This window comes from Natrix helvetica (assembly GCF_964273705.1).
Source record: "Natrix helvetica genome assembly, chromosome: 2".
Taxonomy (NCBI): domain Eukaryota; kingdom Metazoa; phylum Chordata; class Lepidosauria; order Squamata; family Natricidae; genus Natrix; species Natrix helvetica.
The window spans coordinates 65577617-65590079 of record NC_138552.1 but is presented as its reverse complement, the minus strand read 5'-3'; the positions used below and the strand labels follow the sequence as shown (position 1 = coordinate 65590079).

General features: G+C 41.6%; 1 protein-coding gene across 1 annotated transcript in view; it reads right to left on the bottom strand.

Annotated features, from left to right (window-relative positions):
- PTCH1 (patched 1) overlaps positions 1–6424 on the bottom strand; it is a 110372-nt gene extending 103948 nt beyond the window's left edge. Inside the window, exon 1 of the mRNA XM_081943327.1 lies at positions 6046–6424. Coding sequence (XP_081799453.1) covers positions 6046–6048 — 3 coding nt within the window. The 5' untranslated portion in view covers positions 6049–6424. The remainder of the gene's footprint in view (positions 1–6045) is intronic.
- Positions 6425–12463: the final 6039 nt, after the last annotated feature.

The window sequence follows — 12463 nt, the reverse complement described above, 5'->3', positions numbered from 1 at the left end:
TTGTTTACTGGGAATTTTGCATTTTCAGAGATGCAGATTTTTTTTTGAAAAAAAGACTTTCTATTATCTTCATAAGAATATTCTAGAATAGTTCCTAGAAATTTTGTTTATTTAAAACATTTCTATAGCTACCCATCTTATAACAAACTCTGGGTGGCTCCCAATCAAAAGTTAGAACAGCGTAAAATTTATACTAAAATTATAAACAAAAAACAAAAAACAAAAAACCTGGCACCAAGTCAAACTTTTGATGTGCAATTACCTAATATTATACCAGAACTTGAGGAAAAATAAGATTTTCAAAGTTTCTGGAAGGCTAGGAAGGTAGCAGCCTTGCTTAACTGTAGGGCACAGAGTATTCCATATAGCCATGGCTGCCACAAAAAAGGAATGCTTCCTAGCTCCCATCGATGGCAATATTTAGGGGAAGGCATTAGGAATGTGGCTATCCCATTTTACTTGGTAGGATGGGTAGATGCCCTTAGAGAAAGGCAGTCCTGCAAATAATCTGGCTCTCTGCCATACAGGGCTTTAAAGGTGATGGACAGCATCTTGAATTGCACCTGGAAAGAAAGCAGAAGCTAGTGCAACTCATATAACTAAGGTGTTACATGAGCAAGTCCAGGGCTTCCCATTACCATGTATGCTGCTACGTCCTGGACCAGTTGAAGTTCCCAGGTAATCTTCAATGGTAGCCTCATGTTATACATTGAGGCAATCCAAAAGAGAGATAACCAATGCATGAATGACTGTGATTAATGTGTTGATCTTTAGGATAGACACATGGTTTATACTTTTGGTCAACTAAGTCCAAAATCAGTATTTTGAACTTTATCGCTGCATGTTTGAAATGTTAAAAAAGCTTCACGTGTTCTTCTCCTTTTTCTTCCATCTAGTCTAAATTTTATAACTACAGTAGCAGCCTCTTTAAATAATAAATACCAAAGCGCTTATATGCAACTTAAAAACTTACAGCATAGCTCAGTGTCCCTATAACTGTTGCCCTCCAGCCAGAGGTGCCCAGAGGGGAAAAGGAGGGGAAAAAGAAAAAAAATGTGGCTATAACCATGCCATCAAAGCTCCATCCCTTTTAATGTGCACTATCCAATGACACACATCAAAAAGTGGATGGGACATCAATTGGACTGTAACTACTGTCTTGATCTTTTTATCATCCTGCCAACATTCTGGCTCCAGACAGCCAGTTCTCTTTGCTGACATCTCACTGCCACTTACATCCTGGCTTTGCAGGAATGAAAGCAGAGATAAGTGGACAGGAATGAGTTCCCAGGGAAGCAATGTGGCTCTGAAAACTATAGTCTGGTGTCTGCCACACACAGAGCTAATAGAGTAAGAAGTACTTAAATGGAAAATAGAATTAAGTATCATTTGGGCTGGGAAACAACATTTCCAATGCTTTTCATGGAGAGAAGAGTTTGTAGATAAAGAGATTAAATCTTTTGACATGCTTTTATGTCAGTTCTCTACACTTTTTTTTGAATGTAGAAAAAGTGTTTCCCCCCCTTTTTTTCTTCTTCTTCAACTGGGGTAGAAGAGCCTTCAGATCTAGGAAAATATTTCATGTAAACTAACCTGGCTTTCATTGATTGGCACAGACTGATCTGATGACAGGTTGACCTACCTTTCCAATACCAATTAATTCCAAGTGTTGAACTGTGTGTGACACACAATGAAAAGGCAATGGGCATACTGCCTCAGAGCAAAGGGGGAAAGAATGGTACATAAAAATTTTTTTTAACTCCCTCAGAACAACAACAACAACAAAATAATGATTTTCCCCTTCTTCGGATCCCCTTTGAAGCATATCAAAGAAATACATGAAAGAAAGCTGCACAGGGCTTGGGACTACATCTGTTGGGAGGAAAATTGGGGGAGTTCAGAGGCGGGGGGGGGGGGGCAATGAAGCTCATCTTTGAAGTGGGTGGGGCTGTGTTTTTCAAGTTGATTCAATATTTTAAACCTATGATAAGAGGCTCCGTTACTTTACTCTCTTTCCTGTCAAACAGCAGCAGAAAAATACCCTCCCAATTACTAGTGGGAACTGGGAAATGTTGTGACCTGCCAGCAGAGGGCTCCTGGCAGATGCCAAGGGTTTCCCATTCTGGCATCCTGGAATTCAATCTAAACTTCAATCTGAAACAATTCAGTCTAGAATTCTAGCCCTGTGTTCTTCTAGGTGATACATAGCAGATGGATTCCTCATTTAATTTTGTGCTTGCATTAAGAGGAAAATAGGAGGGTTGTCATCCAATGGATGATTTCTTACCCAAAGACAAGTTATCGGGCTTGTTCATTCACACTGCTGCCTTTTTGGTGGAAACCAGCCTGTTGTTTATGTAGTTTGACTGAACCTTTGAGGAAGAAGGGGACAACTACAGCAACAGATTTTTTCAGATCCACTGCTGGATCAACACACTTAGTAGACATACAGACATGAGAAATAATCATTCAGACTCATGTCTTTTTTTTAAAAAAAAAAATGTTGCTAATCTGCTTTAAAGGCATTGTGTGTCCATCTCTCAAAATTTTGTACAACTAGTACAAGGAAAGGGAAATAAAAGGCAGGTCCTTAACTTGCAATTAGGATAAAATCAGAGAAGACTGATATTTTAATTCAGACGGAATTGTTCCATCAGTTTTCTATGTAGTGTGTCTGAAAGCAATTAGGAGAATTGTAAAAAAAGAAAAGAAAAATAGAGCGAGGGGTGAGTGCTTTCTCTTCCTTCTCAGCATTGTGATTCAGGGAAATTAATCTTACCATATGCAGTAAAATTATCATGATCCTATGCCACAAATAAATGAACACATACATTGGATGGAATGAATAGAAGGGGAAATATTTATTTAAACATGTCTACTTAGGCACGGCCTATTGCCCATTAACTGAAGGTGAAGGGGATGTTCCAGCAACCTGGATTTTTTAAAAAAACTACTTTGAGTCTTTAATGTCTAAAATATGTTTTTAAAAATATGTTTTTAAAAACTCAGTAAGACCAGTTTTTCCTATGGGAAGTTCTATAGACAAAATGTCTATTGGTTTTTGAAGGATCTGGAATCCAGGTGAATCCGCAGAACACATCATGTCCTGTACATTGTGGACACCCCATTTTCATGAGGAAAACAGAAATGAAGATGTTGAAATTTTGATGAATTGGGATGAAGAACGGTGTTGAAAAGTCCCTTGTTCTAACAGTAATGCCAGGAGCCAAGAGGGAAGACAAATTGCACTGAAGCCAAAGTCTGGTTATGAGGCTCCAGTGTTTAGTATGCTTTGAAGGTTGCTTAACCACACTTATTTACAGTGGTAAATCCAGAGGATTGGACAGGAGAAGGATGTCTCAGTTCCACAGCTTTAGGGCCCTGGGTGAGCCAGAAAAAGACACCATGTATAACCATCTGTTAAGTTTTTTTCCTTCCAGGTGTGTTTGGGTTTATAATAATTATTATGGAATTTAATATTTGGGAAAGTTAGTCTACGAACTAAGCATTTAACTGCTTAGTAGTATGGTTAGATGGTCAATCCTAAACTCCATGTTACATCTATCAGATGGGAGCAATCTGTAAGAATTTAGGGAATCAATATTCTGTTGTATTTGTAAAACACTTTCCACAATCAAAGGAATTAAAATTAACACTCTATGATTTTGATGTGGAAATAGGTCCTGTTGAACAAAGTAAAACTTACTCCTCATGGATCAAGCTTTACAAAAAAGTACGGTATGAATCAAATTAATATCTCTCTAATCTAGGCAATAACAGAAACAGTGCTTAGAGTATTAGCTGCTGCTGCTGCTACTGTTTTCTTTCTATTACAAGGAACTCCTTTTCTTCACTACTTCAAAACTTATTTTTCATACATCAGATGCTTCATGTATACTGCAGATCCATGAATAAACTCACAATTGGCTGAGTCACATATCACAGAGACCTGAAAACCATAACTTTCAAACCCCAAAAGGACAGGTTCACAGAATTTATTAAAGCCACCCCAAATCAACCACCCTAAGACTTAATATAATATGCAGATAAAGCTACTACATAATAGAAGCATATATAATAGCATCATCAGTAATGAAACTAAGGTAATCCTTGACTTACAACAGTTTATTTAGTGACCGTTGAAAGTTACAATGGCATTGAAAAAATGACATCATCACTTTTCACAGTTACAACCTTTGTAGCATTTCTATGATCATGTGATCAAAATTCAGATGCTTGACAACTGGTTCATACTTATGACCACTGCTGTTTCCCAAGTTGATGTGGTCACCTTTTGCAATCTTTTGACAAGCCAAGGCAATGGTGAATCCAGATTCACTTAACAACTGAGTTACAAACTTAACAATGGCAGTGATCCACTTAATAACTGTAGCTAGAAAGGTCATAAAATGCAAAACTCACTTAACAAATGTCTCACTTAACAAAAGAAATCATGGGCTCCATTGTGGTCCTAAGTCAAGGATACCTGTAATAATAATAAAAAGGAAATTGCTGGTTTTCTATTACCTTCCAACGTCTGGCTTCATGTTTCCTAATGATGTGGTCTGCTCTGACTAACTACTAAGCTGTAACCTAAAGATGGGGTTCAGAAAATCACTACCAGTATGAAAGGATGATTCCAGTTAAGCCTCAGCTGGGTTGGCTGTGTTCCCCACCACAGAAGACCCCTCCAGGATGGGTTCACCTCCACCCCTTGCTAGTCAGCTGCATCACTCTGGTCCCCCTACAGGTGTGTCACCTGCACTTCCATTCTGAAAGGGATTCAGACCTTTCACTTCTCATCCAAGAACTTTCTCATCTAGTTGCCTCTTGAAAAATCACCTTGGGTACAGCCATGAGCCCGATTACTGAGAATCTCCATGGACATCTCAAGGGGATTGCATTTCTCAATGAAGAAGTCAGGCCGAGGTCAGTATCCTTGGCCTGTGAGAGTCATTTACTCTTGGGGTAGGGACCCTGCCGTTTGAAGGACCAGTTCTTAGAGTTAGTGACACAAGTCTTCCTGAAGGCGGAGAAGATACAGCTTGTCATCTTTCTGCCCTCAGAACAGATCTTGGACTCATTCTCTGTGCTTCAGCCCTTTCCTTTTAAATGCAGTTTGCAGTGAGGTGTTATCTGTCTTGCGGGTGGGGCAGAAAGTGAAGGCAACCCGAGGTGACCTTCTAATGCCTCCTCCTCCTCCTCCTTCCTTCAGCAAAACAAGATCCTGTGCGCTCTGCAACCATTTGCTCTCTCAGGATGTACAATTTTTCCTCTCACACCCCCCCCTCTCCCACACACACCCACACCCTACTCTCTTCCTCAGCAAGGCTGCTTAGACCCCAGGAAGGACCGGCTAGCACAGTGGCTGCCAAGGTGGGGCCCACACCCCACAGGGGGACAATTTGATTTTTAATGGGGGCAATTTGAACCTTGTCTAAACCAGGTTAATAGCCTTTTGGGCTTCCTCCACGTGAGTAGAGTTCACCTTTTGAGTAAAATAAGAATTATACTCCCGGAGGTGGGGGTGAGGGCATCAGGATTTTAGAGATGCTTAGGTGGGGCATGCCCCCCCCCCAAAAGGTTGGGAACCACTGGGCTAGCAGAAAGCGGGGCGGTGACCCTTCCAAGGTTGGCTGGGGTGGGGGGGACGGGACCGCAAAGAAGGGAACCCTTCTCAGGCAAAGCGAATGGTTTCCCATCGGGTCCAATCCCTTTACTTTCAGAGGCGGCGGCAGCAGCAGCAGCCCTCCCCGCCACCGGAAAAGGGACACCTTGGCCGGGGCAGGCGCGAGCGCGCGCACCAGTGTCAAGCGCGAGGCGAGGCAGCCTCTTTCTTGCTCTCCCTCCCTTCCTCCCTCCTGCCAATAACCCGTCCTTCGCTTCCTCTCCCCGCAGCCTCCGCCCGTCCCACCGCGACCGGGACGCCACCTCTCTTGAAGGCTCTGCCCGTCTGGCCGGGAGCTCCGTCTCCACCTCGCAGCCGCTTCCCTCCCCTCCAGCGCCAGCCCAGGTGCCGGACTCGCTGCCGCATCTTTTACTTACCATTTCCTCCACTACCCCCAAGTTCCCTCGAGGCAAATAGGTTGAGCTTCCCGGAGGGCCGGGTCGATTTCACGTCGCGCTGCCGCCGCAGAGGCAGAGGATTCGGCAGGAGCGCATCAGTTGGCCTCCGCTCTCCTCCTGCCTGGGCGGGCTCCCTTCTTTGCGATCCCGTCCCCCCCCAGCCAACCTCGGGCCCGCCGCCCCGTTCCGTATCCGAAAAGACTCGAAATGGCAAAATAAAACCAACCGGGCCAAAAACCAAACAAAACACCACCAACCCAAACGCGCGCACCACCCAACCCGAAACCCAGGATAATCCTCCTAGGTTGCAGGCAATCGGCGGAGTGCGGGGAAGGCGCACAATTGCCTGCCTGTTTCTATTAAGCGCTCCATCGTCCTCTCCATGTGGGTGGTCTGGCTTTCTCAATAGGCAGGACCTGTCGGGGTCACGTGATGGATCCGAAAAACTTCACCCCCCCCCCTTTTTTTTTACAACAAACTCAAGGAACGCAAAGTAAACCAAAGGGACGCGCCGCCGTCAGCTCAGCCCTCTTGAGTAAACAAGGGCAGGCAGGCAACTTGGGTCCAAGGGGGCTCCCGGCTCAGGCGATGCCCGACCTGAAAACCTGAAATTGACAAGGTGGCTGGAAGGCAGGGCTCGCTGCCTCCTCGCTGCCTTCATCCCTGCTTCCTCCGTTTCTTCAGGTTCGCGTTTGGGTGGCGTTTGCAAATCTTAACGGAGCGCACAAACCTCCCCTCGTATTTTGCACAATCATTTTAACCTGGTTCTTTTATCTTTTTTGGCCCAGGAGAAAAAAAACAACCAAATGTGTTCTCTCCCCCTCTCCCTCCCTCTGTGTGTGTGTGTGTGTGTGTGTGTGTGTGTGTTGCAAGATGTGAGGGGGAACAGATGCTGGAATGCAGTCCTCCTGTTAAAATAAATACAGGGTTGAGTGTAAAATGAAGTAAAAGCGGGACTAGAGTTTTCCTTGTGCTGAAATGTTTATCCATTCTACCCAGTGCTTGGTTTACAAATGTTTGGCCCTGCAGGATTTATGTTAATCTTGGCCATTTAAAAAAAAGGTTCATTAGTAAGGTATTTGCCTTCAAGGTGGCAAACACACAAGGCACAATCAAATGACTAGTCCAGATGGTAGGATCAGGACTTCTATACGGGTAATCCTCGACTTACAACTGTTCATTTAGTGACCGTTCAAAGTTACAGTGACACTGAAAAAAAAAAGACTGTATGGCTGTTTTTCACATAGATCATTGCAGTATCGCCATGGTCATATGATTAAAATTTGGACGGTTGGCAGCTTAATGATGGTTGCAGTGTCCCAGGATCTTGTGATCCCCTTTTGCGACCTTCTGACAAGCAAAGTCAATGGGGAAGCTAGAGTCACTTAACAATTGTGGCTTTAATTCATGTGAAGATGGGAATCGGAACTATCTTCTTGTAGAACTACACTAAGTATATATCATTCTGAAACCTGGAAGGTACTGTTAGAAAACAGAAGTCCCATTTCAGCAGTAACAGCGACAAAGGTTTCTTGTTAGTATGCTCCAATCCACCAAGTATAGTGTGGTTCCTTAAACAGAAGTTCTTTAGGCATTCTTATTGTAACAAACTCTCATTGAAAGCAAAAACAGTTTGTTCCTGACTTTTACAATTATTGCAGACTTTTTAACATTACTAGGATGGAGTTTGCAACTTTTTCTGGCACTAGATAGCAAAAGCATCTATGGAGATTATCAGTTATCCAGGTCATGGTTGTCCCAAAAGTGCTTTTTCAAAAAGCAACTGGGCTTACTTTGTTTTTCCTTGAAGACTAAAGAAGCTTCTTGGATGAGAAACAAAACATCTTCAAGGAAAAAAACAAACTCCAGCTGACTTTTGAAAAAGCACTTTTAGGCAGCAAAATGTAAATCTCATAATTTTATGGTATTTCAGTGCTTTTGTGTAAAAGTTGAGAGTTTGGCATTTTATGTGAAGTTTCATAAAGATGCAGTCACTTTTTTAAAGAACGGCTTAAGAGATTGTTGTAGTATCAGCAGTGTTGCAAGATTTTCTATTATTTGGGAGGGGCTTCCCTGGCCCCACTAGGCATATTGCTGACCCTTATTAACAGGATCAAGGACTCAAGCACAAGGGAGTTGGTTGACTCCTGTAATTTAATTTGGGTATGTGTTCTCAGGAGAAAGAATTGAGTGGCTTAAATCCAATCATTAAAAAAGAAAAGAAATTAAGACAGGAATTTCCCATTCTTTAGCTGAAAGCAAACAGATCAACAAATTTTCCAAAACAGCTTCAACTTATCAAAGATTTGTAGGAAAAGAGATCTTCTCCTCTGCTTTAAAATCGAAAAGAGATAACATGAAATAAGAAGTTATTAGTAAGTAGGAATAAAATAGCACACACTACTACTTCTTTTTGCAAAATTACAAAATGACATGGTCAGGAAAGAAGGACTTTTGTCTCTGTTGAAAAACAAACTTCAGAAGAATGGTGAGCAATAAGGCTGCATGTGGCAGGATTCCAAAATCTTAAGAGGGCAGCCACACCACATAAATAAAGCTATAGCCTTTTTGTAAAAGAAAAAAGGGAACGGGGCTTCAATCACATTGCAATCCCGAGCTTCAATCACATTGCAATTATTATTTTATGGTGGCGCAGTGGTTAGAGTACAGTAGTGCAGCCCACTTCTGCTGACCGCCAGTTGCCTGCAATTTGGCAGTTCAAATCTCACCAGGCTCAAGGTTGACTCAGCTTTCCATCCTTCTGAAGTGGGTAAAATGAGGATCCCAATTTTGGGGGGCAATATGCTGACTCTATAAACCACTTAGAGGGCTGTAAAGCACTGAAAAGCAGTATATAAGTCTTAGTGCTATTGCTATTCCTATTATCTTGAGCCCCTTCCTTCCTTGCTGCAAATATCCTTGGGACTCTTGAGCATACTAACCCTTTTTGTGGTGACTTCACATGTTTTGGAGGGGCTTTCTCTGTGGAGGACAAATGAGTGCATCCTTTTGGCTTTCAAGAGGAAAGTTACTTGTTTGTTCCAGAATGTATTTTATATGTTGATATTTTACTTGTTATTTTTATAATTAACACATTCAATGTTATTTTAATTCACTTAGTGGAAATGAACCATCCATATATGTCCAATGATTCTGATCCACATATATGTCCCATTCCATTACCTTTTAGGAGAGTTGCTACATGAGTGTAACATTTTATGAATGCTTCAGCCACGTGCCTAGGCATTCCTGGCTGGATTGAACAGTTGAGTGTCCAAATATATCAGCAGAATAGAAGTGAGGCATGTTAAGGCATCAGGAAATAGGATTGCTGCTTACTTAAAGAAGATAGATGTTAGATCCCACCCCCAAATCTCTCCCCAGCTAAACATTTTAGCATGGTTAGGCAATCAACATACTCAATAATCTTTTAGCAGATCCTGTCACAGTGTCACAAGTCTGTGAAGATTTAAAACCAGGGCCTTTTTGGTGATGGTTTCCAGTAGTTCACTCTGGGATTTCTTTGGGAGAATCAACAGCCAATGTTTCTACTGGTTCTTATTTGCAGGCCACAGTCACCTCTACTTCTTAAACAAATTTCTCTTCATTTAATATACTGATACAGTTTAATATTTCATGAAACACATAATGATGTTGTTGATGATTGTTTGATATATTCCTTTAAGTAACTTAAGATAACATTCCTCAGGAATATTAAACAATGAACATTAATCCCCCCCCCCAAAGTAACAAGAGAAAAATGGCGGATCTTGACAGTGACCTTGTTCTGTGTTCTCTTTTTCATCACTTGTGGATCCAAGTGCAAAATACTTCTTTTTGACTAGCATATGGTGAGGTTCAGGGAATCTCTTACTTATTTCCAGGATATCTTTTTGACCTTACTATATATCTAATGAGCATGGAGAATTATCAGAAAGTTGTAATTCAGGGGCATTGGGTCTTGAGCCTTCACTTTTGAATATGTTGTCCCAAAGACTGATAGTCTCAGATTTCATATTTAATAGCATGACAACATCTTAGTTCTCCCTTCTATATGATGCAGTAACTACAGGAGCCCAGTGGTTAAAGTTCTTACTTTGCGTGCAGAAAATCCCCCATTACACTCTATATATTATCCATGTTCTTTTCCTATTTAAAATTATCTCTAGCTGGAAAAAATATTGCATAAAAATCATTATTAGAAAAGAAAATGCCAGTGGTCTAACTTAGCAAAAGGTGTTAGTTTCATATATTAATCATGCAGCTGACCTTGTCACTAATGAAATTGTGTGTCATAGGTTTAATGAGTAGCTATCAGTTTTCAACTATGCATTCTTATGTAGAATTCCAGTAAACCTCCAGGCGAGATGCATTTAATCCAGGGATGAAACTTTAGGTCAATATAGATTGAATTGTGCTTATGTACACATTCATACTTTTTCATGTGATGTTAAGGTCATGTACAGACAGGTGCAATTGAAGCTGGAAACTATTCTTTTGTGCCACTTGAAATCACTGGAGCAGGCAAGTTGGTACCTACCGATCTTTTGAACTGAAACTCCCACAATCCTTTGCCTCCACAAGTCATGCCAAATGAGATTCTAAAATCTAGAGCACCTCAGATTAAATAGGACCCTGTAACTTTTCCTGGATTTTGAATAAACTGCCTATAAAAGCAGACATGTAGTAGACTTGGAACATATTCACGTGCAATGTTTATGCTCCTCCTGGATGAATTCCACATTGTGAGATGCCACAACACAGTTGCGTTTTGGCAGCTGAACCAATTTATTTCTAGCCCAGCTGTGGTTTATCAGGAAACACACTGACTCCTGTTACGGTACTGCAGCTCTCCGGAGCTCAAAGTCTGGTCACTTTCCCATCTGTAGGAAATGTTGACTCACCCTGTGTCCTGCCTCCTGCATTTCTGGCACTTAGGTAGAGAAAGTAACTTGGCACTAGCATTTCTCTGCTGTTTTAAGGTGAGTAGAGGGATGATATCAAACAGCTTTCAAGTCTCTGTCCCTTGACTGAAACTAATATTTTAAAAGGCACCAAATGTTAAACAAAACAATTATTGGGAGAGGAGAGCGTCAAACACAGATTGTTTGTCCAATCTTCTATTGCAGGGGGCTTCAAACCAGAGGTGGGCTGCTGCCACTTCGGACTGGTTGGGATGAACTGGTAGTTCTGACCACTGGCTGGCTCGCCCATTCGCCCCAGCGCTGTCCAATTTATTTGACGCTCTGGCTTTGTTCCCTGCTCACGAAGCCCAGCTGATTGATGCGCTTCACCTGCTCTACTCACTGTGGCTGCATGAGAAGATTTGCTGTGTTTTTGAAGCCATGTGAACTCAAGGAGGGCGCATGCTCACATCTCCAGCGAACCACTTGTTAACGTATGTGCAGCCCACCTCTGCTTATGTAACTTCTTAAAATTAATCGAAAAATCTTCCAAACCCGCAATGAAAAGGCAACTTTCTCGTGATAGAAGACTGGCTCTATTTGAGTGAAGCTTTGGGTTTATTGCCCTTCGTTCCTTATACATTCCTGTCAAATTCTGATGGAATTCCATGCAAAAGTGTACTGAGCATTTCATGTGGTGCTTTTTGATATCAGCATCTGCAAAGAATAATTATGGTTGGGCTTAAAACTCAAAAAACGTGGGGCATAGTGATATGCTTCAGTTTCATTTTGGTCAGATACTTCCTGCTAAGAAGCTGGGTATTCTATGCCAATCTAAGTTACCAACAGATCTCACCAATTCAGTTGAAATTTTCATTCATTCATTGAGAATTGGCAAAAAAAAAAAACAAAAAAAAAAAAACAGAACATAAAATTCAAGCTAGATGGACATGATCTTGTAGATGACCCGCACTCTGTCAAGGACCTTGGAGTACTCATTTCTAAAGATCTAAGTGCCAGAGCCCACTGTAACAACATTGCCAAGAAGGCATTAAGAGCAGTTAACCTAATCTTGCCTAGCTTCTTCTCTGGTAATATTGTACTACTAACTAGAGCATACAAAACATTTGTTAGATCAATTCTCGAATGCAGCTGATCTGTCTGGAACCCACACTGCATATCAGGCATTAATACAATTGAGAGTCCAGAGATATTTCACGAGAAGAGTCCTCCAGTCCTCTGCCTGCAATAAAATACCTTATGCCACCAGATTTGAAATTTTGGGCTTAGACAACTACGCTGTCTTCTGTCTGACCTAAGTGTAGTACATATAATTATCTGCTACAATGTCCTACCTGTCAATAAATACTTCAGCTTTAACCCCAACAACACACCAGCACACAATAGATACAAACTTAAGGTAAACCACTCCAAACTTGATTGCAGAAAATACGATTTCAGTAACAGAGTGGTCAATGCATGGAATGCCCTAC